The 27919-nt window shown below is 51.9% G+C and overlaps 9 protein-coding genes across 11 annotated transcripts; 5 read left to right on the top strand and 4 right to left on the bottom strand.

Moving 5' to 3' along the window:
* Nucleotides 1-1243: 1243 nt before the first annotated feature.
* Nucleotides 1244-3221, bottom strand: JDV02_007323 (uncharacterized protein; the record flags this gene model as incomplete). Its single annotated transcript, XM_047988807.1, has 8 exons — nucleotides 1244-1613; nucleotides 1703-1829; nucleotides 1886-2029; nucleotides 2099-2359; nucleotides 2421-2585; nucleotides 2636-2716; nucleotides 2775-3123; nucleotides 3177-3221. The coding sequence occupies 8 exons, from the start codon at nucleotides 3219-3221 to the stop codon at nucleotides 1244-1246; spliced, it is 1542 nt and encodes a 513-aa protein (XP_047844805.1).
* A 659-nt stretch (nucleotides 3222-3880) lies between these two features.
* On the top strand, nucleotides 3881-4075 carry JDV02_007322 (uncharacterized protein; the record flags this gene model as incomplete). Its single annotated transcript, XM_047988806.1, has 1 exon — nucleotides 3881-4075. One exon carries the CDS (start codon nucleotides 3881-3883, stop codon nucleotides 4073-4075), a length of 195 nt encoding a protein of 64 aa, XP_047844804.1.
* A 234-nt stretch (nucleotides 4076-4309) lies between these two features.
* JDV02_007321 (uncharacterized protein) lies at nucleotides 4310-4751 on the top strand (the record flags this gene model as incomplete). The annotated part of the gene is made up of 3 exons (XM_047988805.1): nucleotides 4310-4443; nucleotides 4497-4654; nucleotides 4711-4751. 3 exons carry the CDS (start codon nucleotides 4310-4312, stop codon nucleotides 4749-4751), a joined length of 333 nt encoding a protein of 110 aa, XP_047844803.1.
* Nucleotides 4752-12144: 7393 nt separating this feature from the next.
* Nucleotides 12145-13940, top strand: JDV02_007320 (Amidase; the record flags this gene model as incomplete). Its single annotated transcript, XM_047988804.1, has 2 exons — nucleotides 12145-12173; nucleotides 12224-13940. The coding sequence occupies 2 exons, from the start codon at nucleotides 12145-12147 to the stop codon at nucleotides 13938-13940; spliced, it is 1746 nt and encodes a 581-aa protein (XP_047844802.1).
* A 685-nt stretch (nucleotides 13941-14625) lies between these two features.
* JDV02_007319 (uncharacterized protein) lies at nucleotides 14626-17356 on the top strand. 3 transcript variants are annotated; one of them, XM_047988802.1, is made up of 6 exons: nucleotides 14626-14808; nucleotides 14868-15170; nucleotides 15224-15478; nucleotides 15545-16577; nucleotides 16627-17042; nucleotides 17098-17356. In XM_047988802.1, the coding sequence occupies exons 1-6, from the start codon at nucleotides 14664-14666 to the stop codon at nucleotides 17322-17324; spliced, it is 2379 nt and encodes a 792-aa protein (XP_047844800.1). In that variant the 5' UTR covers nucleotides 14626-14663; the 3' UTR covers nucleotides 17325-17356. The 3 variants fall into 3 exon arrangements, with proteins under 3 accessions (XP_047844800.1, XP_047844801.1, XP_047844799.1); XM_047988803.1 differs by having other exon boundaries at nucleotides 16627-17356; XM_047988801.1 differs by having other exon boundaries at nucleotides 15224-16577.
* On the bottom strand, nucleotides 17293-18755 carry JDV02_007318 (Manganese peroxidase). The gene is made up of 3 exons (XM_047988800.1): nucleotides 18153-18755; nucleotides 17692-18101; nucleotides 17293-17633 (listed from the first exon to the last, which is right to left on the bottom strand). The coding sequence occupies exons 1-3, from the start codon at nucleotides 18703-18705 to the stop codon at nucleotides 17439-17441; spliced, it is 1158 nt and encodes a 385-aa protein (XP_047844798.1). The 5' UTR covers nucleotides 18706-18755; the 3' UTR covers nucleotides 17293-17438.
* A 2371-nt stretch (nucleotides 18756-21126) lies between these two features.
* JDV02_007317 (uncharacterized protein) lies at nucleotides 21127-23145 on the bottom strand. Its single transcript, XM_047988799.1, has 4 exons — nucleotides 22996-23145; nucleotides 22378-22932; nucleotides 22179-22325; nucleotides 21127-22117 (listed from the first exon to the last, which is right to left on the bottom strand). Exons 1-4 carry the CDS (start codon nucleotides 23053-23055, stop codon nucleotides 21380-21382), a joined length of 1500 nt encoding a protein of 499 aa, XP_047844797.1. The 5' UTR covers nucleotides 23056-23145; the 3' UTR covers nucleotides 21127-21379.
* A 338-nt stretch (nucleotides 23146-23483) lies between these two features.
* Nucleotides 23484-24421, bottom strand: JDV02_007316 (uncharacterized protein). Its single transcript, XM_047988798.1, has 2 exons — nucleotides 24306-24421; nucleotides 23484-24248 (listed from the first exon to the last, which is right to left on the bottom strand). The coding sequence occupies exon 2, from the start codon at nucleotides 24134-24136 to the stop codon at nucleotides 23630-23632; it is 507 nt and encodes a 168-aa protein (XP_047844796.1). The 5' UTR covers nucleotides 24137-24248; nucleotides 24306-24421; the 3' UTR covers nucleotides 23484-23629.
* A 1267-nt stretch (nucleotides 24422-25688) lies between these two features.
* On the top strand, nucleotides 25689-26084 carry JDV02_007315 (uncharacterized protein; the record flags this gene model as incomplete). The annotated part of the gene is made up of 2 exons (XM_047988797.1): nucleotides 25689-25780; nucleotides 25835-26084. The coding sequence occupies 2 exons, from the start codon at nucleotides 25689-25691 to the stop codon at nucleotides 26082-26084; spliced, it is 342 nt and encodes a 113-aa protein (XP_047844795.1).
* Between the last annotated feature and the right edge of the window lie 1835 nt (nucleotides 26085-27919).

Raw genomic sequence — 27919 nt, 5'->3', positions numbered from 1 at the left:
CCCTAACCCTAACCCTAACCCTAACCCTAACCCTAACCCTAACCCTAACCCTAACCCTAACCCTAACCCTAACCCTAACCCTAACCCTAACCCTAACCCTAACCCTAACCCTAACCCTAACCCTAACCCTAACCCTAACCCTGCCTTAAAGACCGAAGGGCTAGGCTCGAAAACTCGAGCTACCTTACGAGACGCTAGCTAAGGACCTTTCTATCGCAAAAATAGCTACTTCTATCTAATATAAAGGTAATAGAGGCCCTTCGATCCCGTCTCCTTATGCCTTACCGCCCGCTAGAGGCCCCTTACGGCCGCTACGGCGCTAAGGTCGCTATTAAGTATAAAGATATACACCGAGCCGCGAACCGATAGTAGATTTCCCGTTACGACTATATTGCCCGTATATTTTCTAAAGTACTTTCTAGCCGGGTAGAAAAAGTTAAGACCGAACCGCTTGTCGGGCTAGGCTTAAGCCTTTAATCCGATTTCGTAGCTACTATTAGAAATAGCCGCTATTTTTACGACGTTTAGGTCGTAGCTATTAATAAGGCATCTAGCCAAGAAGACCCCTTCGAGACCCTCCGCGAGGCCGCGGAAGAAAAACGAAGGAAATATAAAGGGCTCGGAACGCGATTCCGGCCCCTTATCTTCTCGGCCGGAGGCCTTATAGAAAAAGAGACGGCTAAGTCCTATCGGGAAATTTAGACCCTTATAGGCCCGACCGCGGCCGCCTAGCTCGATACCTCTATCGGGCTTGCCCTTATAAAGACTAAGGCTAATTCCGCGGCTTCGATTATAGCCCTTAATGCCTAAAGGCTCCTAGAAATAGGATAACCTACTTAGAAATAGGCTAAAAGGTATATAGGGCTATTTCGTTTGATTTTCCTACTTTTTGGGTTACTATATCCCTAGATTGGAAGACGTGGGATTTTTTACTAGATTTTTCTCGATTTTTTACTATTCTTATCTCCTCTCTATCTCTCCTTATTATAAAGAAAATTAGCATTAGGCTAGATAACTTAATCTAAACTACTTCCTACCCTAACCCTAATATTACTCTTTTAATAAATTTAACTAGACTAAATAAAGCCTAATAATTATACCCTAATATCGTCTTAATTATACCCTTATACCGTCCCTTAAATCCTAGCGATATAGTCCTTAGAAAGTAGCCCTATAGTAGAGCCCGGCAGTCGTTTACTCTTTTAGTAAGCTTACTAGGCTATCCCTTAGCTGGGCTATCTAATCACGCACATCCATTCTCGTGAGCTGATGACTCGATCTTCTCGTCTAGCTCCTGGCGCTCGGACTCGGAGATGTGGGTAATGTGCACTATAACTTTGTCCCCAAATTTCTCTCCGATCTCTTCAAGCGTGAGACCCTTGGTCTCTGGAAGATACCAGGCCATGATAGGGGTAATTATCACTGTCAGGAGAATGAAGAGTAGGTAGAACTTCCAGCCGACTTGAGCAAACGCCGTAGGGGCCGGCTCAAGATAGGCAATGGTCGATAGGAAAAGCACCACGAGCGAAAAGGCAAGGCCCCTGGAGCGAATATGCGTGGGGAAAATCTCAGAGCAGTAAACATAAGTGTTGGCATCGATACAGCAGCCATAGCTATTGGGCCACTTTCCGTTAGCCCTAAGATAAAAACGGGCGCCTAATACTTTGCAGTGAGCGCCTTCGGGGGTAAGAACAGAACTCACAATGTAATGTAGAGGAACATGAAGAAAACACCTGCACCGAGTCCTTTGTTTTCGTTTGTGCCGATGTACTTTGCGCTAAGGGCAGCTTCGAAAATCAGGCTTACGAGACATCCAGTAAATCCGATCACTGCCATCAGAGTCAACCGAGCCACTTAAAGGTCATAGTTCTCTTTGACGTCGTACCCAGAAGCCTGACTCGACCGAAACGATCGACCAGCAAAGAATTGATGTAGTTGCCTACGCAAGCAACTGTCACGTATGCAGCCGCCAAGATGAGCGGGATGCTGCCCTTGAAACCGAGTCCCTGGTACAAGAGCACGCTGTAGTCTGCGACAACTATTAGCAGGAATCAAGGACGATGCGAGGGTAATGCCGCCCTGACAGCTAAATACGTACTATAAACAACCAAGATGCCGGTAGATTCGGACCCAAACATGACGAGGAAGGCGCAAATCATGCGCTTACGGTAAGACGGCTTCGTGAACAGTGTCCAGATAGTCTCGCCGCTAGTAGAGACAAGATCGGCTTGGGTCTGTTCCTTCATCTGGTAGAACTCCTTCTTTGCGAAGTCGTGGTCTGCGACATTTGTATCATTTCCATTGGTATGCAGTTTCAAGGTGACTGCCCAGGCCTCGTCAAGGCGATTTTGTGCAAGTACTGCGTCGGTGAGCCATTAGCAAATGGAAGACTTGTCTCGACTAATCAAAAGAGCACTTACACCAACGCGGAGATTCGGGTAGTACCGGAGTTAGCATCAACATCCCAAGCGGCCAGAGCGCCTGGAGGGCCAGTGGAAACCTCCATTGGAAAGCCTCATTCGGGGAGAAGTAGCAGGCCACTCCCATCCAAGCCGCCAGGGAATAGCCGGCGACAAGTACAACACCTAACAAGGTTAGAGACTCGGCCCTTACACCTTGGACGACAGCCACTTACCGTGCTGTGACACCAAGAAGCCTCGCATGGCAGGCGGCGCAATCTCCGCCTGGAACAGCGGAGTGAGGACAACCAGGATGCCTGTGACTCGCTGAGCATATGATAGATGCGGCGCAGATGATGTTTAGAGCACACGTACCGACAGCGAACCCGCTTAGGAGACGGCCGACGAGAAACATGGCAATATGGGCTGCGCCACCCTGGAATGCGCCTCCGATTATGGCAACCGGAGTAGCTACGAGGAGCGTTTTTTTCCTGCCCAAGTAGTCGCAGGACCAACCGACAAAGGTGGCGCCAAGGAAGCCGCCGACAGAAAACAGTCCATTGACGGTTCCTATGATGGAGTTGGTGTAAGAGTATTTTTTCGCATCCGTTGGGTCTTGCGTAAGATCAAAGTAGGCGAACCATGAAGGCTGCCCCAACGTCGTGGACACTATGCTAAAAGAATATCCATAGGTTAAGCTGCCAAAGCAGAGAACTAGGACAACCTGGAGTCTTCGTCAGAAGAGGATACAGGCTAGGGAACGGGCAGTGGTCATACTGCTAGGTTGAACCAGGTAACCTTTCCTCCGGTGGAGCCGGACATGATGATTGCCGGTGTATGGAGTTTGCAAAGATGTGAGTCGGTCTTATGGGGTGCGCCTTTGTTTCCAGAATTTGAAGAAAGCGATCCTTTATGGATATATTTCTACAACATAAGAAGCCATGGCAACACACAACACCGCCCACCTTGGCAAGACACTCCGGCTTGCAACAAGAGTACCGCCTACTAGTCGTCGAGGAGCCCCTTATATAGGCTAAACTACCTCTCCCCGGATTGGCGGGGAAGAAGCCGGATTCTAATAAGGTAAGATGCCGCGGGTTCTTGGTAAGTCAAGGATTCCCAACACATCCTCCTACCTGCAGTTGGCTGGGCCTATTTCGGCTATGGGTGGGCTATGTCGATGCGAACCAAGCCAACGCGGCACTCGGTAAGATGCCGCGGGTTCTTGGTAAGTCAAGGATTCCCAACACATCATCGCACCTACAGTTGGCTGGGCCTATTTCGGCTATGAGTGGGCGATGTCGATGCGAAGCAAGCAAATGTGGCACTTCAAGCAGAGACTTATTTCGTCATAGGCGTCCTATCTCGCAAAGCCGTGTTGTCGAAATCACCAACGTTTTCGCCTTTACTTCTGGTTGCATGCCTTGGCGTCTGTCCATTTCCTTCCCCCCAAATTCCGCATCAACTCCGAACCTGTCATCATGAACGTCGAGACATCTCGGCACGGTGAACATGTTCCTATCCCGGAGCAGATTTTAGGCGAGGCGCGTCCCTTGCGGGTTATAACGATTGGCGCCGGCGCGTCGGGCCTCAACACGGCCAGGCAAATCGACAAGCACATGCAGCAGGTCGAGCATGTCGTATACGAGAAGAACGCCCACGTGGATGGGACATGATACGAAAACCGCTACCCTGGATGCGCCTGTGACATTGCGAGTCACAGCTATCAATACACATGGGCGCCTAACCCGCGTTGGACAAAGCTTGTGAGTGATTTCCCAGGCCGTTGCACCGCATACATCGGATGAAGACATCGCGTTGACCGTGTGGTTATTAGCTACTCGTCTGCTCCGGACATCCTCGAATACTTCCGTCAAGTGGCTCATAAATACGAGCTCTATCGATTCGTGATGCTCAATCATCACGTGATAGACGCTACCTGGGACGGCGATAGGGGCCGATGGTACTTGAAGATTAAGAACCTCGAGACGGGACATGTCATCGACTGGTGTAACTTTATGATCCACGCGTCTGGCATTTTGAAGTAGGGGTTACCGTCTCTGAGAATACTCTCCGCCATTTACTCACCTTTACCAGTCACTGGAAGTGGCCGGACATTCTCGGTCTTAAGAGCTTCAGAGGTCAGCTTATCCACGGTGCGGCGTGGCCAGACAGCGCGGACTACCACGGCAAGAGAGTCGCGGTTCTGGGATGCGGCTCATCCGGGATTCAAATTGTGCCAACCATTCAGCCTGGTAGCATCCACCCTCTCGAAAGAGGCGCACGGGCATCCATCCGGCTGACTGAACAGACGTTGAGCAGCTCGTTAACTTCATCAGGACGTCCACTTAGATCACCGCGGGGTTCGCTCAGAGCAGGGCTGGGCCAAACGGGAGTAATTTCGACTGTAAGTGCGAAGTACGACTAATCTTGCTGGGTATCTAGTGACAAAACCTGCAGTCTCTGAGAAGCAGAAGAACACTTTCGAACAAGATTCACGCGCGTACCTTGACTACAGAAAGAACCTTAAAGGAGAGGTGAATCAGCGCTTCAAGCTTGTAAGTGCCACCAAGCTTCTCTCCTCCAAGGCTTAGTCATCTAACGCCTGGTCAGGTAATTAAAGACAGCCAGGAACAAAAAGACACTCTTCGATTCGCAGAGAATGAGATGAAGGCAAAGCTTGGCCATGAATCTCCGCAGCTTAAGCATATGATCCCATCATTCAGTGTCGGCTGCCGCCGGCCTACACCAGGTAACGGGTACCTGGAGGCGTTGGGGAAGCCCAGCGTCGGAGTAGTCACGGACGGCATTGCAGAGATTGTGCCAGAAGGCATCAAGACGGTGACTGGGGAGGTGATTGAAGAGGCACCCTTGATGTAGTCACTTGGGAGAAATTCCGATTCTCTTCCACGGCCACACTCTCTAAGAGTGAAGGCAAGCCAACAGGTTGGCAATGTGGAACTTGCATGCATAGCCGTGAAATTGTTTGCTGGCACCTTTCTCGTTCAAGGCCCGGAAAGGTCATTGCATTGGACATGGTAGCTTGCTGAGACCAACTGCAGTAAGCGTTATGAAGTCTCGGCCTACGAACGGGTGCTGTACACAGCCAGCCAATTCATGGGCACCCAACATTCATGACCAACAGCGGCTTTCCACATGCAGCTGGTGTCTCCAACATCACAAACAATGTGTGTGACTGTGCTTCCAATAGGCAAGCAAATGTCCTAAACGGAATGGTTTCACTGTGTGTTCCCTAAAACAACATGCTCTGTCGCTTGCATTTCCGTCACCTCACACACCGCATTCTCCCTACACTCTTGCTTCATTGAGCAGTGCTGCTATGGAGACAGAGATCCTCACCCCTGTTACCGGACGCGCCGATGGCGCTGAAGAAGTTGATGAGCAACATTCTTTGGGAAGCAGCGTTGATAATTCTGCACTTGATGTTGAGTGTTTGCCTATCATACGCGGAGAGGTGGTTCCCGATCGCAGCCTACTGAAGTATAGAATGGCTCACCTTTCCTTCATTCATGGAATTCGCCACCACGAAGACTACGCAAATCTAGCGGAAGTCGTTGCCCTTTGTCAAGACGATAGGGCACCAGGGGGTACCGCGTTCACCCGTGCGAGAGACGCCCGTCAGATCATGAGCAACATCGTTCCCGACATTCTGGCGCCGGAGCTGCGTTCTCTGCCCAGTGACGGTCAGTTCCCCTACTGCATTTGGTACCCAGACCTTGCCACGGAAGACACGTATCGGCAGGTAGCAGCGAGATACCCATGCTTGATCTATCAAGTTGGGCGCGCATGTGCTATTGCTGGATATACATCTCTATACAAGGAACTGGACCTGCTGCCAGATATTTCTATCGCAGAGGAAGCAAGGGCTTCTGGTAAAGGAAACGGGATATTTCAACACATCATGAGCCAGCCATTACGCTACGCGGTTATGGATGACTATACGAGAACTACCCGGCAACTGCCACTACCAAGAGCTTCTCTCAACGACGACACCACATTGGCATCGACACTGTCTTGGCGAACAGCGCCCTCCAGATCCTTTCGAAGGCGATACTATTACTCATACTTCAATATCACGGAAGATGGAGGTATTGGGCACATCGATGAAGGCAATCAGCACAGTGATGAGTTCACCATCTCGAATCGATGGCTCCTATACAGTCCCTTACCAACGGACCTGCCTCAAGTCAACAAGAACCTTTTGATCCTCATGGCAGCACACCAAGGAAACGTCGATTGCTACGAGCGCTTGAGACTTCCACAGATGGTAAAGTACGAAATGATGTGTGTCACACGAGGAAATATATCACAGCAGCCCATTTGCCAAGTGGTGGTCATCAAAAATACAAGGAGAAGAGGTACAGAGCTTTGAGCTGGCCAGCGCGGCACACGCACGATTCATTATGATGAACGATCTTCCTTGGCATACGGCTGATATCGAGGAGTCATGCCTTCCATATATGATCTGGTATCCCGTGAAACTATGGGAGAGCACACTTAGGGTTCTCTTAACCCTTGCAGCCAACATAAGTCATCACACGCATGCAACGCTAGTCAGACGGAAAGAGATTGGGTAACCGATGTAGGAGAGGCCGAGAACCGCACCGTAGCCGATCAAATAGCGCATAAAGACCCCCGCACAACCCCGCGTCTCCAGGCCAGGTATGGAGATAAAAGAGAAGAAGGCAATATCCCGCAGTAGATCAAAAATCTAAGTTACCTTATATTTATACTGCCCTACCCAGGTTTATTCATTCATAACTGCGAGGAACAGGCCTCTTTGCGATAAGTTAACGATCATCATGAGCTATACCCCTTACGACTGCTCGATTCCGGTAGCTCAAAGCGCTCTCAAATCCTTAGCGCGTTTTCTCAAGGTTGGAGAACAGCAAGTCACCGCCAGCGACCTACCAGCTGCTAGCATTCATCCAGATATGCTGCCTCTTACCTTCCAAGTCAAGATAGCGACTGAAACAGCCGTTAAACTAGTCGCCTTCCTGTCCGGCACTGAGCCGCCACGATTTGACGATAGCCTAGTCACCTTCAGTGATATGTTTGGTCGTATTGAGAGAGCTCAAGGGGTCCTATCTAGCGCAAGCAGATCTCTGATCAATGGTCGCATTGGTGAAATGATTCGTTTGCCATCGGGTTCTGGCATCGACACGACGCCATTCACTGGGTATGCCCTGATCTATGGCTACAGTTTGCCTACTATCTTTTCCCATGTCAGCATAGCGTATGGCATTTTGCGGAAAGGAGGTGTACCACTGGAGAAAGGTGACTACTTGGACGGTTTTGGAGAAAATTTTTAACTAATATAACATATGACGAAGCTGTCTTCCTTTCTCCCGCACAGAATCGCAATGAGCGCGACTATATGGATAGTAAAGAGAGATCACGTCGGTCATTGTGTCAATATCATTCGGGACTTCAACAACCCGTGACCGGATGAGACAGTATCGAGTGTCTTGACTCTTATATACCCAAGTTGCGAGTATGGCCCTGCTGCGATAAACATTTCGCTGAATGCCTGACACTTGAACAAATCCAGGCACACTCACCTTGAAGTGGGACGGGCTGCGCCGGTGGTGCGCAGGCGGCTGACGCCGATGCAGGAACGCCACCAAATGTAGACACGGATGGATTGCTGGATTGATGATGGACTGAGAATCAAGGGAAATGCTCACTACGGCTGGTGGGTGCTCCAGTTAGAGTATCTTCGTACCACCATGACGCTACAACCCCAGAACCCCACGATGTATTTAACCTCGTCACACCAGATCTCCAATGGGACCCATGACCCCATGGCCCCGTTGTTCCCACAACCCCAGAACGCCGTTACCCCAGACCTCCACAGTTTCAGGCGCCGCAACGCCACAACGCCGCTCCAGTGGGCCAGACGTCTGGAAGAGTTAGACCACCTCCCCATGCCAACTCTGAGCAAGGGGGGCGAATGCTCCAGCATCCTGTGACGATAAAGGGCGAGCAACCCTCTCGCATCACAGACACGTGTCGTTCCACGATATATATATCACATACACCACCTCTACCTTGCATCTTCAGCATAGCATATATCCGGCAAGAATCACTCGATCAAACATGCCTTCATCAGCAGGTGGACTCCAAGTTCTCTCCAATGGTTTCGGATATGGCATTGTGGTTGGTATCGGCGGGTTCTTCGCCATATTTATGTGAGTGCCACCACTTAGAACCCTCTTGATTGTCATCCATCTTCATCGTCATTGATAGAGAATCATGCACAAGGCTGCTATTGACATACCTTCAAAACCGCTACACGGGTTTTTCTACCCGCAACGCTGAGGAGTTCAACACTGCTTCTCGGTCGGTCAAACCTGGCCTTATTGCCACTGGTATTGTGTCCTCTTGGACGTGGTCCGCCACTCTCTTGACCTCTTCGACATTTGCGTATACTTACGGCATATCCGGTGGCATGTGGTACGCGGCAAATGGTACTCTACAGATTTTGTTGTTTGGACTGATTGCCATCAAAATCAAGGCCCATGCCCCAGGTGCGCACACTTTTCCTGAGATTGTGCTAAGTCGCAATGGACACATTGCCCACCTATCTTACTGGTTTTTCGGCATTGCTACGAATATGATGGTTGGGGCTTGCCTCGTACTGGGGGGAAGCCAAGTAGTTGCTGCACTATCCGGCGTTAATACCTATGCGGCCTGCTGGATTATCCCTTTCGTTGTTTCTGCATATGTCGTTGCCGGTGGTTTGAGAAGCACCTTCATTGCTGATTACACTCATACGGCAATCTTGTTTGTGGCAATTATGGTCTTTGCTTTCGAAGTCTACTTGCCTACCGGAAAGGTGGGCGGTCTGGATCGTTTCTACGACCTCCTTACTGAGGCATCAGTCAAGAGGCCCATTCCGAGCAACTACGAAGGCTCGTACCTGACCTTTCATTCCGTGGACGGCCTAATATTCGCCTGGAGTACGTTTTACAGTCGACGAAAAACCCACTTCCTCTGACGTTCGCAGATTTATTAATAGCAGGCTTTGCCAATGTTTGGCTTGACCAAGCGTACTGGCAGCGTGCCATTGCTTCACAGCCGCACACTTCGCTAAAGGCATACATCGCAGGTGGTCTTGCGTGGTATGGAATCCCCTTTGGCTTTGCAACTGCCATGGGCCTCGGATGTGTGGCCCTCACCTCTGACCCGGCATTCCCAACGTACCCTAAACCACTAAGTGCTACGGAAAATGGTGCCGGACTAAGCGCCCCTGCGACAGCTATCGCTCTCCTGGGTCAACGAGGCGCCGGCCTAATGCTACTGCTCCTATTTATGGCTGTCACCTCGGCAACAAGCGCAGAATTAATCGCCGCCAGCTCTCTTTTGACCTTCGATATCTACAAGACGTATATTCGGCCACAGGCTTCTAGCTCCGAACTGGTAAGGGTATCCCACGCAGGGATTCTACTCTATGCGAGCCTCCTATCCGGGTAAGCCGAATTGTTCATCATGTTCCTACTGTACTTGACTGACTTACCTCAGCTTTTGCTGCATTCTGAATGCGGTCTCCATCGATCTCACATGGATCCTCACGGTACTTGGTGTGATTGTGGGTGGCGGTGTCTTTCCGGTCGCCTTGGTGCTTCTCTGGCCCCGCATGTCCTGGGTCGCCACTGTCATCTCCCCCTGGGCTGGTCTCTCCTGTGGACTGACGGCTTGGCTCGTCGTTACCAAGAGACGCAGTGATACTATCGACGTCCAGTCTCTGGGGGAACCTCTTAACGCTCTTGCAGGCAATATCACGTCAATTCTGACTGGGTTGCTACTTGCTATTGTGCTCAGCTTTCTGTTCCCCGCCAAACATTCCAACTCTGAGCCAGAAGCCATCGCTCGTGACGCCAAGATTAAGAGCATCACGGCCTCTAAAATAGAAAACGCCTCTGCCGGTGGGTCGAATCTTGAGTGTGGTATGCTCACTGAAGGGCAAGCTGCTGGGGTACCAAACAGCATGGCCAACTCTTCACAAGTCTGTCAGATCCACAGGCACGCAGCTCGCCACGAGGGAAGTTTCCCAAGCTCCAGAGTACCACCGGATAAAGAAGCCCTCAACCAACCCAGCAACTCCTTTGCCGATCCCATGGACCCAACATTGGTGAGACGCGCGACGAAGCTCGCGATTGTGGCGAACGCAATATTCGTTCTTGTCGCTGTTTTGTTAGTCCCTTACACACTCTTTGGATCCGCTTGGACTTTTTCCAAGGCTGGCTTCAAGGCATGGTGTGTTGTGAGTTTCGTTTGGGTATGGGTTGGAATGTTCATCTGTGTTTTTTGGCCACTGTATGAGAGCAGATCATCAATAGGGAAGATCTTCAAGGGGATGGTTCATGACGTGGGCAGGAACACCTAAAGGACCGGAGATGTGGATTTGTGTCTTGGTTGTCAGCTACAGAATAAATTGTTCTCAATTCATCAGACGGGCGCAAAAGGATCAAATAAGTTGATTCCTGTGAGTGCGTTCGGTCGACTCCGCCCTCCCATGGCTGCCGTCGAAGTTTGCGATCCCGCCTACATAGCCCATCATTGTTTCTACGCCTTTGACATGCTTTTGGTCTTTCAGGCTGCCAGGAAGGCAATGGACAGGGCCTACAGGCGTTCCAGTTCCTGCCAGATGATCGTCGAGCCTTTGAGCGTCGTGCAATGCAACCTCAAAGAAGATCTCATGTAGACAGTCTGTCTGTAACCATGGTTATCAGCGTTGAGACTCGAATGCCAATATCACGGAAAATGGAGTGCGCAAGCTCGGGGTTCAGCACTAGCCATTTGATGAGCGAGAGCTGTTCGATGGCAATGAGTAATCACTATTTACAGCAAGCCCGCGTGAGGCCCGCTGTTATTGGGGTCGACGTCGGATCCTTCCAGGCCTCCAAGTGGAGTCAGCTTTCCGCAACAATTTGCTCCAACAAGTGTCTCCAAGCGTCGTCGAGTCATTTGGCATCATTGGGTAGATACGATTCGTGCTACTCGGCGATGCGGGGTTGCCCGTATCAGGCAGGTCCTCAAAATTCTGAGAACGTTCCGCGGGGATGCCGACCGGACAAATGCACCAAAGTCAGCCACATTCGACATCCGACGGAAGCGTTCTCTTTGGCCGCTGGCATGCAGGACGAAGCCACGACCAGAGAACAGACCACGAACCATAGGACCGTACAACGCTAATGTTGACTCAGGAGGCGGGCATGCGCGGTCAGCGGATGTCGGGACGGTCGGCCTACGGGAAGGGAGCTGGCGACAGAAATGGCGAACCCGAATGTGGCGGGCCAACAAGCGGCAACGAAGAAATGATTGAGACGGTTGGGGGAGCAGGGATATGTACAGTCATGTATGACAACCTTGTCATCCGGTGGAATTTCCAATATTGTCAGGATGTATGGAGAGAAATCATTGATGGCACGGCACGGCTAGTAGTTCAGCTGCGCAATGACCGAGCAAGGGGGGATGGGGGGTGAATCGAATTCAACTCCAAGATGCTGCTCCACTACTCCATGCCCTCAGGTCTCTCCACAACTCCAATCGGTCACGGGATGTGAGCGTATGCCGCGATACCCAACCGGCTACTTATCCATATCATACACTAAAAACGAACTGCGCTGCTCGCTCGCGAGTACAGGACGAATCACTGTCCAGCCCCAGGCGTTGTTGCAATGTCTTGTTAGTATCCTCTCCAGGGCGAAACGACCACACCATGTCTGTGTTTTTCAAGGATATATCACTGTACGTTGTCGACGCAATGATGTTTTGACAATCACTGAATTATATTACAGGGACAATCCGGTACGGGCGGGAGATGTGGAGAAGCTGCTCAAGCCCTTGGGTTTGACCGTGAACCCAGAGGAATCTGCCGATTACACGCGCCTGCTGGCCGCGGCACACGACTGCGCAGAGCGCGTATCCAAGCTCCCAGACTACCAGCCTGCACCGGATATTGAGCGCTTTCCCCGCCGCGACATACATATTCCAACCGCGGATGAGCAAGCGTATGGTCATGCATGGGCTCACCGCTTCACGGTTTGCGGGAATACGTTTGCTACGTCAGGTATGAGAGGAAAGAGGGTTTGCATCAAGGACTGCATCGCCGTGGCCCATGTTCCACAGTTCTTTGGAAGTGATGCGTTTCCGGCCTGGACACCCAAGGTGGACGCAACGGTCGTGACAAGGGTCCTCGAGGCTGGCGCTGATATCGTCGGCACAGCTACCTGTGAGAACTTTTGCAATTCGACGTCTTCATTCACCAGTGCCCAGGGCATCGTCGAGAATCCTCACAAGCCTGGCTACTCTGCTGGAGGGAGCACCTCGGGCGGCGCTGCTCTCGTGGGTGGGGGGCTAGTGGATGTCGCCATTGGGACTGATCAGGGCGGGAGCATTCGGGTGCCTGCATCACTTTGCGGGTGCGTTGGCTTCAAACCGACACATGGGCTCGTTCCATACACGGGCATCACAAGTGGTGATCAGATTGATGACCATGCTGGCCCTATCGCGGGGTCTGTTGACGAGGTTGCCGAATGTCTTGACGCCATTGCCGGATATGATGGGATAGATGATAGGTCCCTTGCTGCAGCGCCTCCTGGGTTCTTCCAATACAAGGCATCTCTGACAGGCTTGGACCAGAGGCTCGACGGCGTACGAGTTGGCGTTTTGAGAGAGGGCCATGAAAGCGACTTGATACAACCTGGCGTCAGAAAATCGTTCTTCGAGGCCGTCCAGCGAATCGAGGCACTCGGTGGTACTGCGGAAGAAGTCACCATCCCCTTACACAAGGAAGGGCCTTCGATATGGACCATTCAGCAGCGCATATCTGGGACATCCGGCATCCTGGGTCACGCCAACGGTCGCAGAGGCCTTTACCTGACTGAATTTGAGCACGCCCGCCTGCCGTGGACAGCACGCAATTTTGATAAGCTATTTCCCTCGACTAAGAATACTGTGATTAACGGCTTGTACCTTGCACATAAGTTCCCGGGCCTGTACGCCAAAACAGTCAACATTGGGCGGAAAATTGCAGACGCTTACGAGGCAATGTTCAAAAGCTATGATGTGATCATCATGCCCACAACACCATTTGTGGCGCCGCGACATGGTGACAGGAGGTTCGTGTTGCGATCATTTGAACCTAGCATGGGCATGACTGTCAATACGGCCGTGTTCAATGTTACAGGGCATCCAGCTCTATCGCTGCCTATAGGGTGGTCGATGGCAGCAGACGATGAGCAAGTCATGCTTCCAGTCGGGATGCAAATTGTCGGTGGTTTGTGGCAGGAGAAGAAAGTCCTGAGGGTGGCCAAGGCTGTTGAACAGAGCTTTGACTGGAAGCTTTCCAATCCGGTCACTAGCGGAGACATCAACAGACCCAGGGACTCATCGGGAGAAAAAGTCGATGCCAAGGTTGACGAGATTGAACAACGAGCTCCAAATGGACACCAGGCAGGCAAGGCCTGTCCGGGACCACTTGCTGCTATGGAGAGAGCGGGGGTCACTGCATGAACCTTGTGAATGGAAAGAGGACATATCTTGGCCCAATGATGTAATATTACTCAAGCATGTCCTCAAATAAAAGACGTATGGCTTGAGCAAAACAGGACGGCGTTTGCTATCTCGGTTGGTGTCCCCATTCATCTCATCCGTGCAATTGATGTCAATCGCTGGCCACAATCTGTCTTCCACCTCGTGACATTCCGTGGTCATCGGTATCTCAATCGCACCGGGACACACATGGTTGAGGCGGATAGACGAATAGTAGTTAGCGTCAGACCTGGCCACGTTGATGATGGCCGCAATTGATGCGTAGTATAGAGTAGCCCTCGGCCTTGCGACGACCTCCGGCTGCCTGGCGATATTAACAATGCCTCCTCTTTGCTTTGGTCGGGTAGTGACTCCTGCTTCAGCGGGTCCTAGTGCTCTCTCGTCACCAGCCACATCTTTGTGTTATTGAAGTTCCTGATGTGGTCAATCGCCGACGCTGATGCCGACGCCGATGCCTTGCGACCGAACGCCCTCCCGCACTTCTGGTCTCGGAAACGCGGCATTGAACCGACCTGGAACGCGGGGCGCCAGTGAACAAAATAACCCCCGCCCCCGCCCCCGCCCCCGAGAGTCTCCTCTTCAAGAGCTGCACAACTTCTCCACCAATCTTGCTCCAACTTAAGCACCAAATCCCCCCCCCCCCATCCCAAGATCCTCCATATCCCTTCTCTAACACTCGAGCTCATGGAGCAAACGAATCACGAGCTTTTGCCAAGGCCTCCCAGCAAGCGTCGGCGCACTGCACATGGCGGTGGAAACACGCGCATGTGCCCCCATTGCGGGCGCACTTTCAAGCGCACCGAGCATCTCGAGCGCCATGTTCGCACGCGTGAGTCTCCCCATTGGTTACCTAGAGGGAGACGATACTGAGTGGTTGTCGCAACACAGACACCAAGGAGAAACCTTTTGTGTGCCAGTGCGGTGCTGCTTTCGCACGGCGAGACTTGCTCACAAGACACGAGCGGGTTGCTGTACACCACGGCTGCTCCGCGACGGGACCACCATCCCCACAGGGTCTCCCGGGTCCGCGCCCAGCGGCGTCATCGCTCTCCAGCCTGAGTGCATGGTCGAGCCAGCAGTGCCGGCAATCGGTGATTGAGCCACCAGTGGAAGACCAAGGGCAGAGCAATGGACTCGTTGATACAGTGTCATACGGCCGAGATGTAGCATCTCCTCAGTTATTTGATGGGGGTAGGGCATAGTCCAAACTCGGTTCTCTACTACCAATACTAACGAGCGGCGAGGTATTCAATTCGACCCCCACTTCAGAGAATTTGCGAATTTTCTCGATGGAGTAGGCTTGCCAGCCGAATGGAGTCCCTACTTCAACGGCCCAGAGAGGGTCGATGAGGCCCTAGATTCGGACTTGGGCGATGTGCGTTCAGACACAGCTTCTGTTCGGCCTGGTCCGAGGACGCAACCTGGCACACCGTTCAGCTCTTGGTTGCCCACAGCACCAACTGGCAATCGATTGACCAACTACGCGACAGACGCGAACAGTGAGCTGCCATTGTGGCTGCGCGGGATGAGTGAGCTTGGTACTGACTGACTGTATCTGACAAAAGACCCTCGGGCGATTGAGCCAGAGTTGCAACCATTCAAAGTGACAGAAGAGCACCGTACCAGGCTAGGGGCACGCTTGGAACTCATGTCTGGCGTCCTGGACTCAGGTTTCAAGCTGCCATCGCGGCATGCCCTCACTCGATATATGACGTCTTTTTTCGAAGGATTTCACTCGCACATGCCATTCATTCACTGTCCGACGTGGCACATTCTCGACCACTCATTGGAGCTGATACTCGGGATCGCCGCCATTGGCGCCCAATATTCCTTTGAGCACAACATGTCAGAACGACTGTTCTTTGCGGGCAAGTCGATACTAATGGAGCAGCTTTCAAAGGAGGTGGTGGACAGGTTCGGTCATCGAACAATGTCTTTCATGTCATTGAACAGGTCCGCTGAGGCCCAACGAGGCGGACATCTCGACGATGCCCGGCGCTGGTCCCCAGTTGAAAACGTGCGGGCCCTTATTGCCCTCATGGCTTTCGCTACATGGGAGCCCAAGGTGGCCTTGGTGCAGGAGGCTTTTACTCTTCAGGAACTGCTTACCCATGTGCTTCGAGATATTGGCCTCGACGATGCCAACGAACCATCACCTGGTCACAACAGCAACGAGTCTTCTCCTGACATACAATGGCGAACTTGGATAGAGCAAGAATCCTGCCGCAGGTCCAAGTTAATCGCCTTTTCCTTCCTGCATACGCACAGCCTCGCATACAATGTATATCCTGTCCTCCGGAGCAACGAGGTCAACCTACGACTACCGTGTTCTACTAAAGAGTGGAAAGCCTTAACTGCGACACAGTGGCAGACGGCTAGGAAAGAAGTGCGGAAGCCACAGCTGTACTTCCAAGAAGCGCTGTCTGTATTGTTGAAAAATAGGGATTGCTCAGCTCCTCTGGACCCGATTCCAACTCCGCTAGGGAATTACGTGCTTCTCCACGGCCTACTACAGCGCATCCACATCGTGAGGGACTTGAACCTCCCTATGACGAGCTGCACCGCATCACTACCGCACGAAGAGGTGGAGAAACTTGAGTAAGTTGTTTCGACCACAGTGCCCTTACATAACCTCTAACAAAGGCAGACGTGGCCTCCGCTCGTGGACAACCGGTTGGCAACAGGCCCCAGAATCCAGTCTTGATCCGAATAATGAAAACGGGCCTATTCCGTTCACGTCAAGCTCCCTATTGGCACTAGCATACGTGCGAATATACCTCCACTTGGGACCTTTTCGGCGGCTCGAGACGCGCGACCCTGAGCTCATTGCTCGCGCGATTACTCTTTCGCCGGGTGTCGAGCGTGGTGACGGCATCGTCGCAGCGCTGCTCTACTCGACACATATGCTCAGCATCCCCGTCCGTCTAGGAGTAGACCGGGTGGCACGCAGCCAGGCCTTCTTCTGGAGTGTGAGGCATTCATTGGCCAGCCTTGATTGCGGCATATTGCTCAGCAATTGGCTTGCCAAACTTGGCGACACGATGGCGACAAAGCCCATGAGCGGTATGCCCGCCCATGACCACACGTATGTGTACAAGAGAGCTGATGCCCTTCCCAGACATCGAAAATCGGATAATGCATTGGGTCCGATGTATCATTGAGGAGGCATACGAAGTTGTTGATTTCGAGGACGAGCCGACCAGGTTGAAAGACTTTCGCGAACCGGCAAATTTGAGCCTGGCGGTGTTAAAGATTTGGGCACATTTCTTCAAAAGTAATTCCCAGTGGCCCTTTATTAACATCATTGGGATGAGCCTAGATAGGTATCGCGAGATGCTTAACTAGAGGCAGAGCACCCCAGAATCAATTCTTGTGGCCTAACTCAGCATTGCATGATACCCGCAAGCAATACCGTAAAGACACCCGAAGCTAGCTAATACGGCCCGTTATAAGAGCCGATTAGCCAACAATGTTACCTTGCGAAACGCTTTCCACTGCGCTTGCCAGTCCGCCATTTGCGAACTCGTCGAGCTTCTCTTTGTCAGGCGAGGTGAAGGATGTAACCGGCAATGGGAGCGCCTTTGTGCACTCGGTGAGGTTGTTAATATTACTCACGCCAAGCAGGCTCAGACGAATATAAGCGCGTGCGTAAGCCTAAACTATAATGTCAGCACCAGCAACGTTTGAGCCAGACTAGCATGAGTTGACCTACCGAGTTCCAGGGCGCCTGTCCTGTTGGGCCCGAGAACGCTGTCCAAGCCCCCTTGGTTCTCTCATCCTTGCTCAAATTCACATCACTCTGAAACTTGAAGACTCTCTTCGGTGCATTTGGATCCGTGGTCTGCCCATAAAACTCCACGTCCCAAACACCTGGGGTACTGTCCTGCGGGTCGCCCGCGCGATTCGGGTCCACAAAAAACTGCTGGCTGGTCGTATGTGCGCCGACAAGCGCGGCAAGCTCACGCGCCGAAATGGTCTTGTTACTGAACAGCTCGATAAGTCTGTCGGCGCTATCGAATGGAGACGGGAGCAAGCCATCTGGTGCTTGGTTGGAGGAGTCTTTGCGTCCAACAAAGGAGCGGACGCGAGGCCCGAGAGGGCAAGTCACCGTCGCCACATTCGCTTTAAGCAGTCAGTAAATGCTTTACTTACCAGTGAGGGTGCTAGCCATACCAGCCATCTGAATCATGTCTGCCATGCTGACACCATGAGACTTGTATTTTTCGTGCAACTCCTGAAGTTGCTGGCACCCGCTCTCTATCCCCTTGTTGATGTCACGATCCCAGCATTCGCGTGCCAGTATCAATGACCCGTCAGACCCTCCACCTTCTCCGGTTCCTTTAGACCAGGTTGCCGCGTCATGGAATCCCATTCTCACTGCCTGCCGTGCCAGGCCGTTGCAACGTCCCGCTGTGCCTTTCATCTTCGAGGCCATGTCGTCAGCAATATGCTTCCATATACAGCATGTGTCCGCCTTGCACTCGGGTGAATCCTTGTCTGGAACGGCAGAGTATACTGCCGTCAGCTCCTGCGGGTTGTCGGACCCAGTCAGGATCCCCTTAACTAACCGGCCTGTGGAGGTGAGGTCAGAGTCTGCAAGTATGGTGAGGTCGCCAACAAGTTCCTCGTTTGCAGATTGGCGTTGGAGTATTTTAGCCTGCAAGTCCCGCATGCCAGGGAAGGCGTAAGCAGCGCCAGTGAGTATACAGTAAAAGATCAACTTCATGTTGGAGGTAGTAAAAGAGTGACACGATAATAACAAGGTCTGTTCCGTGGTTTTTGCGTTTTATGACCAGGTTGATCATCACGACTGTTCCCTTTTATACCTCTGAGTTACAACTAGGATGATAAGTCATTCGAACCTGCTCACCTGGCTTCAGCGAGGTAAATGCGTCAAACCAGAGGTAATACCGCAATTGAGCGGGATGACCGTTTCCGAGACGTGCATGTCCATCCCGTATTCATCCTCCAAGTCGCCGCCTCAGGTGAACCCCGCGAACCAGGGCGATGAAGCCTATTGAGCGCCCCTCTCTCGGAACCCGACCGCGAGCCGATCGACGGGCTCGGGCCGCATGCGGCAAGAATTGTACCCTATAATGCGCAGCTTCAGGAGATCTGAGCAGGTAGTTCGTGAGTTTTTACAGAGGGCAAAGGCCAATGCGCTGGCTGCAACAATCCTGAGTCAGTCCCACAAGTGGTGGGGGACCCTACACACGCTCTAAAAGCAAAACCACCGTGAGAACTGCGCCAAGGTGGTATGCGCAAACGTTTATCTGGATCTTGAGCCCTCGCTGCGCCGCTAATACACTCGGACGTGTAAAGATGGTAGTATTAGCAAAGGGGCTTTGTTCGTACCATCGAGGCGCAGCACCGCTTAGCAATGGCATTGCGACCATTCGCCTGCTCGTATGTATACTACACAAAAGCTGAAACCAGCTGGTACAAGCATCTCTGACCCTTTCTCGTGTTTTATAATTGATAGCAGTGCTACGGAGACGTCGCAACCCCGCATTCTTACGGCCAGAGCTCGCAATGGGTAATGGAATGAATCAGATGGCTCCTTACGTGAGGGGAGCCTAACCTTGGTGGTTTTAAATCGTATCGAGTAGTAGCACCCGAGGATCCAATATTAGCAACCCGGGAGCCGCGAAGGTGTCCCAGGAACCCAGGTCCAGTCAGGCCTCATCTCATCACGAAGCCTTCATCCTAGGCTCCTAGACGGAGGGGGCCGGGCTACTGCACTACTATTGGCTGCGGCAGGACCATATGAGACACCGGGTCGGAGACGATGCCGACGAGAAAGCGACTCATTTATGCTTTTGGACGTGCATCGCGCCATACGAGGCCAGCATAAGATGGAAGCTTTGGTACCATTTAGGCGTCGGAATCGGCGATAGCATTGAGAATACCTTGTTCGCCTCGACCCGGTGTCTTTTAGGATCGACATTCTCACGTACGGTCGCCTTGCCTAGGAGACCGTCGGCATTAAAGCGACTTTATTAACGAATGTCGGGCGGGCGCGCAATCATGCTCCGCCGTTGTGAGGTACATATATATACTGATGTTTCTGTTGTGTAAATCTATTGCAGCATCAATTGAATGCCGTTGAGGCCGTAAGCGTTGACTGGCACCAATTTCCCCCGCCCGCTCTACTGACCGTTTGGGCTCTACATATAAAGTCGATGGACTCGTGGACAGCTCTTGGAGATGACCCTGCACCGATGAAGCGTGAGAAGCAGCCAGCCATGTTCTCGCCCGGCCCGTCTCCGTGGAGCCCTCGCTCACCAATAGAGTTGCCCATGCTAGAGTTGCCCATGCTACTTCGCATACGGTTTTTAAACGCAAGGACGCCAGTAGCTCATTTCACAGCGCTTATGACTTTCACTCGCTCAAGAGCTTGTTTGCATCTGGAGGTCGCGAAGCCCCAATGTGTGAACCAGAACTGAGTGCATCGTGGCGCTGCGGCCCGACCAAGATAGAGATCTGGTCGGCGGCATGTTAGTCGCAATGTGCATGCCGCTGAGCGTAGATATCGAAAACAAGGACGGGTACTTCAATAGCATCAATTAGCGGGGAGTCTGGCTTTGGGAGAGGAAGGCTGGTACGATGCAATACGTACCACAACAGTCCTTGATGTACCAACATGTACTTTCTTGTTCAATATGGTGATAGGTCTCATCAATACCCGCACAGGCCCCAGATCACCGCGCGGGCAATGGAGGAGATATGTTTTAAGCGAGGAAATCGAGTGCGTGTCCATAATTGCTCGTGAGACTAATTGTACTGCATGACTTAGCTGATCGTCCTTTGTAAATCAGTTTCCCCACGTGGAGCGATTGTGAGCGCCAGTACGCCACCAGGTCCTACTGGTTTCCTTGGTCCTGGGCAAGCTTGGGACAACTGCTGATTGCCGGCATGGCCAGTGGAGCCGATGCCTGCAGGGACTGGCAGCGGAGCCTGCGAGCTCGTGGGGTCGGGCGTGGTAGGGGGCATGACAGGCTGATGCGGGGTGCCAAATCCAGTGGCACGGCGCGGGGGCAACTGTGGGCGCGCGAGCTTGTTGCCAGCGCTTGACGACTGGACGCGACACTACACCCCAACACCCTGGCCTGGCCTGCATGGCGCCGACATGAACATGTGCCACAACATATGCCTCGATGGCACCACGTGTGTGTCACCGCCCCCCAGCCGCAGTGCCCCCCAACGCGTCCGAAATAACCCTACATAAAGGGACCGTGATGCTACCAGCGCTCGTTATTCACCCACGCGGGTTCACGCAGCGACGGTGAGGAGTAACGAGTGACCGGCAGAATGCACAGATTGGTTTATTCCTTTGCGGGCGGGACGACTATCTGCCTGCAAATGCTTGCTTGAGGGAGTACAAGTTCCTCTGCGAATTATTACAACCAGCCAAGCATACGTGTATGCTGAGGTTGTTCGGTCTCGTTGTCTAATACCGCATCTCTTCCCCCGTTAATTCTCTTGAGCAACTTATGGACGCTTGTTCCGGCAAGTGTCTTTGTAAGCAGACTTTCAAGCCCCCGAGCCTCTTCACTTTGCTGGCCAGGGAGTTCCGTGACCGCAAAGTATCGTATAGCGACACTAAGTGCCATAAGTCCCGAAATGTTCTCCGATAGACCCGCAGATGACTCAAAAAGAAGTGGAATGGCCCTTCCACACTTTCTTGCCAAGGCATTTACCTGAAGCATCTCGATGCCATCAGGCGTTGTCAAATTCAACGCAATACTCTTGACCGAAAAGAGCATCATGCCAGTAAACCAGTATATAATCGATGAATGAAGCAGAGAGAACTCGCTACCGTCGCAAGGGGTGGGTAAAGGCAGGCCAGTGACGGTGTAGTCGAATTTCAGAATCTGTGTGCCGAAACGTGAGGCCCACCGAGCCAATGCGGACTCAACCCCTTCACAGGCGTTAAGCAATTGACTCCGCTGAACCTTGCCTCCGACGGGACATGAACAGGCCTGCAATATCGTCAATTGCTCCAATAGCTGCGGGATATCAAGGATTATATCCATGAGGCTATCTTTCAAAGACTTCTTCTGAGTCCTCCAGGGAATTGTCTTCCACTTCATGTCATTCAGCGGCGATGACTGTCGTTTTCCAATGGCTAGCATGGCCTGGATAGGTTCAATAAGGTTGATGTTACTCGTGATGTGAGGAAAGTTACACCAAACGTACCATGTTGATGCGGCTGTCGACGAAGAGTTGGTGAGCAACACCATTGGTGAAAGCTTCTGGACCCCTTGCGAGAAACATTGCCAATTGTCCTTCGCTGTGGCCAGCCCATGCCAGGGCCGTAGGTTCGTCGTTGACGACAAAGACAAGCTAGTGGCCAGGTCAGCAGCTACATATCTGAAACGACGTCGGTAACAATTACCTCAAACGAAGCCATGAGAGCAGATGCAACGACTAGTCCGTCCCTTTCATACGCTGCCTGCCCCTTTAATTCTTTCCCAATTTCCCGCACGGCTGCGGTGTACGATTCGAGTGACTTGATCAACATATCCCGTCTGCCAGTCCCCGAAAATGAGAGGCAGCCCATGGCTGTCGCAACGACAACATATCGAAGGCTCGGCTCTTTGTCGTACAGACTGGATATGAGGGTACCCCAACCCGTATCGCCTTGCCGTGCACTTCCAACTGCTGCACGATGACCCTTCGGAAGCATCACGTCCCAGAGGTGCCCCAGGTACAGTTGTTCCCTGGCCGATCTGATCAACGAGTCTTGTATGATGATCTTCGCCTCAGTTGACGGTTTCGCGTATCGTGCGAGCCATGGTCGCTGCGGAGTACGTGTTGAGCCATCGCCGTTGTTCGAGCTCAGAACACTGCACTGCACGGCAGAGTGAACAAACGTGAGGTCTCTGCTGTATCCGCCACATCGAAGGCCCGACTTTTTGCACTGGCTACAGACGGGAATCGCTTGGTCGCACTTTTCAATGGTTTGATCAGTCGTAAATAACGGCTGGTGTTGGGACAACATGTGTTTACGTACCCCTTTCTTCCTCCGCCGACATGTGGCGCAGCCCTTGGACCTGCCTGGAATACCGACCATGATGGCAAGTCACAGTATATGGCTACAGCGAAACCCGATTTCGACAGTTGCATGAGCAGGGTGCAGCGCAAGGCGATGTAATGTTGTCGAAGTCACGAGAGTTGTTTGTGTCCAGCGCGGCGTATTATTTAGCCGTGCTTATCTGGTCCACCACACACGCGTCTCCACGACTCAGCCACACCCTCGCAATGGCATGATGGGCACGTATGTACTTGTGACTTCGAATTATTTGCTTTTCCCCGAGGGTGGTGGCACTTTATTAGGCCGAACCTTAACGGCCGGAAAGCCGAAGAGTATATGTAGCCCCACTTCCGCACTCATCAGTTTTCACATGGCTAACGGTCGAGGATTGCCATACTAGCAAGTCTTTCGTGTAGCTAGCGACAGTGGCCATGGCCTAGCTAAAGACGCCTTACATCATTTACTAACTCGAAAACAATATAACTGTCTATAAAATCTGATAGTCGCCATGCTTGTCTGCTATCTCATGTAGACTGCATCAGTCATCAATGATGTCAATTGAGTAATCGATGCTGTCCTTCTGTAACGGCGTCCCCCAGTTTAAAACACTCATCTATAAGTCTATACTCATCATGATCTCTCCGTCCTCATCCGGTGGTGCCACTTCCACGAACCCAAGCTTCTGATAGAACTTGTAGGGAGAATCTTCGGGGTTCACATTCTTCGACGAATTTTCAACATGTTTCCCCTCCGGCGGCGTAGACATTACCCCCAGCTTCTTTGCCCACGGGTTGTGCTGGCGTATATGAGCGACTGCGTGTTCTACTCCTCGCCGACCGAATCCCAGACCCTGATATCGGCCGTCAATCATGAATCGCCAAATGTAGTAGGCCTCATCCGGATCCCATATCGCCATCATGAGCATTCCAACAAGTGTCTCGTCAGCATAGATGGCTCGCACCCAGGCGTCTTCAGAGTAATGGGCTTCGCAGAGAGACCAAACATTGGGGGCAAGGTTGCCTGTCTGACCGTCTTTAGGAGTCAGGTTTGCTACCGCGCGCCAGTTTTCCTCATTGACTTCGCGGAATGTGAGACTTGAGTTTCTGGTTGGAATGCTCATGCTGGGTGTGTTGTCCACTGCGGAAGGGTGATTCGAGCACCTCCGATTTGAGCAAAGTTCTGAAACAAAGGGCGAATCGTGCAGCTTGAATGCTCTCTAGAAGTTGACAAAACTTCGATTTCAGTCAGAGAGATAGCTCGGTAAGCCAGATGGAATAAAACGGGCTTACTACTGGTACAGCTCTAGCTGCGATGGCCTTTTAGTACAACCCAACAATAGAAGAAACAGACATTAAAGGCGGTTTCTGGGCTTCAACCAACGTCCTCCGTACGTACAGGTGGCAACAATGATTGACTCACGATGCTGTGTCTCGGCTTGCAGCCTTTTCGAGATTGGTCCACAGAAGGTACTTTGTCAAAGTGTGGTATATGACTCATGGCCAGGTTCGGACGGTGCCCGACTGGCTGGCGGGGAATCTCACGGGCGGCTCCTCAAGTGACAGCATCAAGGCCCAAAGCGGGGGTGCAACTAGTCTTCAGTATATCGACATATCGTGAGCGTTCCCAGTGCTCAGCCATTTTCGATTTCCGAATATTAGTCATACTTAAGGCATGTTGATCGTGAAGAGACGCTGCTAGGGTCATGGGCAGCGGCGAGAAGCCGGTAATCAGTCAGTTCGCAGTAAATCATCTCCTGATCAATCATTGGGGAAAATGCGACGGCAGAAACAGCGCTTCTACATCCTCGCCTTGCCTACAATGTCGAGGCGACAGCACTAATGGAGTTTTTGGTAGTAGGTGGCTGGTATATATGCGAACTACCTCGTGTGGGCAATCGGTAATGGAAGCTCGCAGTTCATTCCAATGTCATCTAGAAACACGGCATACTAGCTTGTGCAAAATGAATGAGACTTGCGATGGCAGTGGGAAAAAGCACAAAATTCGTTCTTTTGTCTACTGCGAGCAACAAACGAGTCGCCGCCAAGGCCCGACTTGTAGTGCAAAACGCAGACAGTGTCTGGTCCGTCGATGAGCATGCGCCGGGCACATTTTACATCAATGGAAATAATGCCATTGACCCTAACCGTCTGCATACGTCAAAGAATGACGCACCTAGTCGGCAATAAGATCCGGTACGTATTCAATATCCTTGGCGCTCTGCCAAAAAACCTGGTCGCGGGTCCGCGATGGGCTCGTGACTGACGTCATTGGCGGCTCTGTGTGTAAGCCAGCGCTCAGGCAAAGGCGACGAAACTTGCGAGCAATCATTCACCTTCAACTAGCTACACTCTCGGCGGAAGCACATTTGCCGATTAATTAAACAGCCCTATTATCGTCCCTTAGTAGCGGGCGTATAATACTGTCAAGGCAGGCCCGCTCAGTCTTGGCGAAAGCCTGTCAGGGCACCATCCGTGAAAGACTTGTTATGGGACACCGATCTGCGCACAATGTCGTCAACGGCTGCGGGGCAAGTGCCCCAAGCAAGTTTGTGCCAGAGCCGCCTTGATTACGAAATATTTGGTCATTAATGCTCAGATTGCTATTTATTGCGCGTACGGGCAGCTAAGGATCGCGTCCTTTTGTTGCCAGAACAAAGACACACACATCACAAAATGCCTCCGTCCGCCACCATCTCACTCATGTATGCCCATGGGGCGTTCGACCTTAAATACTTCACAGAAAAGCACATGCCACTTATATCAGAGTACGTGGCGTCTTGGCTTAGACCTACCTTGTGCTGACTGGTACATTCTCGTAGGACCTGGGGAAGTGAGGGATTGGAGAGTTGGGAAGTCATAGAGTTCGATCCTGGGCTACCTTATATGGTACAGGCAATGCTTAAGTTCGAATCCATGGCAAAATGGAAGGCTGCTTCGTCGGGGCCGACAGGTATGAAAGTGTGGAATGACTTGCCTAACTTCACGACCTCTCAGCCGGAAATCCTGCAGGGGAAGTCTCGGGGACATCATAGGACTACCCTGAAGGAGAAGAAGATCTTTGGTAGTTGACCTGGGACACCTTTGGGCATGGCGAACGGAGGTCCGGCTGGACTGTAGCATGGAATGGCATTGATGCCTCAGTTCCATAATACCAACACATAGGCAAGAACATCAAGTTTGCTCAGATGCAGTATCATAGCACGCGAGATAAACTATTAATTTGGGTGTCCAACGGCCGACGCCATCAAGGTGTTAGTGTCGTGTGGCAGGGATAGTGATTCCAGAGACTCCCAAATGATGAAGCAGGCGAGGGGTTACCTCAATGACTTGAGTCGCGAAAGTGTCGATGGCCTACGTCGATACCTTCGTAGTGCGCCTATCCCTCGTAGCGTTTGGAGGTGCCCATACGTGATGACTGCGTTGTGTCTTTAGGGAGCAGGGACCAAAGACGAAGAACCTCACGGAGTATTAGGGATGTATATAAGCGGACAGTCGCAATTGTGACACACATGTAGCCCCGAGTAAGCAGTGCCGAACAAAATAAATACTGCCAATCTGCCCAGTAGCTATGTGTCCTTTAACGCGAGTAGAATCAGGTGCTTCCCAAGTGGCTTTCGCAGCATGCTCTCCCTAATGAGCTATAAGGCGTCTCCGAGTAATGGTCGGCAGGATTTGCTAAATGTCTTTAGCGGAGCTATGGCCGAGTTGTGGTAGGACAAGGTCTCTGTCTGTGGCTTTCCTCTTCATGCCAGCAAGCATTTTCCATCACAATTGCGATACTGAACTTGTCCAAAAAATGTCATGGGGAGGTGGGAACGAAACGGGTCAACGAAGGTTTTCTATACAGCCGGAGAAAGGGAATCTGTACTCCAATCATAGGTAAGAAAGAAAATTTGAGCATAATTGCAGGAACCACGCGGCTTCTTAATATAATAATGCACTTGCCTTCTTGCCCCGAGGTTCTGTGAGTGACTGACATACTGATGCACGAAGAGTTGGTTGGCCCCATCAGTCCAGCGACAGGGGTGCGAGTTGTTGTTGTTGATTCTGCGGGCAACAGTGGTGCCGCTCTTGTCGTGTGCTCATGCGGACTAGGGTACCCCTGCGTGGTAAGAATTTAGCTTGCTTTGAGCATTTTGATTCCTCATCTTCATGCTTTTGTATCAATGTCCCCACTCATCACGCTGCATCGACGACGCGAAGCAAAAGGACGGTTTTTCACATACTGGCAACCCTGGGCTTCTGCTAAATCCAATAACGTTGTATGGACATGAATTGACACGAAACCTTGGTCAAGCTGACCACAAAACCTCGATACCATCACGGCGGCGGGTTGACGATTCGTCACGTGCAACTCGAAGAGTGACTGCAGCATATAGTTGTCACAAGCTCGATGAGCATGAAGACACATTCAGCACGTTTAACTCAGAAGTGCCGTGCACATTGCTCGCTGTCGGTGACCTGAGTTGCCCATCTTTCAGGGGGACCTTGCATTGACCAGACCGATGGTTATGACAGCGCAGGCGAGGATCTCCATGGGCTTGCTGCATGCGGACATGCTCAGTCAAGATTCCATACCGTGGCAGTTCAACGACCCCAATCCGACTAGTCAAGCCCGTCGAGAAGAAATATGCTCCAGTCCCACATCGGCTCCAGCCGCCGCCACGCCGTCCCCAAGGCTGAGAGGTGGGACATGCAACCCGGCCAGCCACTCGACTGGGCAAGAACGGGGGGCCACAAACAAGCATCAATAGAGACTAACTTATAAACTATTTCCACCTGCGTACTCTCCTACAGGCTAAAGGCTGCGGGCCCCTTAATCCTGCGTCTCTACAGCCAGAACTGTCCAGTCGGAAGAGCCCTCACGCGACGTCGACGTGATTGATGATCCTTCAATTTATACG

The sequence above is a fragment of the Purpureocillium takamizusanense genome, chromosome 6 (assembly GCF_022605165.1).
Source record: "Purpureocillium takamizusanense chromosome 6, complete sequence".
Taxonomy (NCBI): Eukaryota; Fungi; Ascomycota; class Sordariomycetes; order Hypocreales; family Ophiocordycipitaceae; genus Purpureocillium; species Purpureocillium takamizusanense.
The sequence above is the reverse complement of the archived record's forward strand: the minus strand, read 5'-3'. Positions and strand labels throughout refer to the sequence as shown.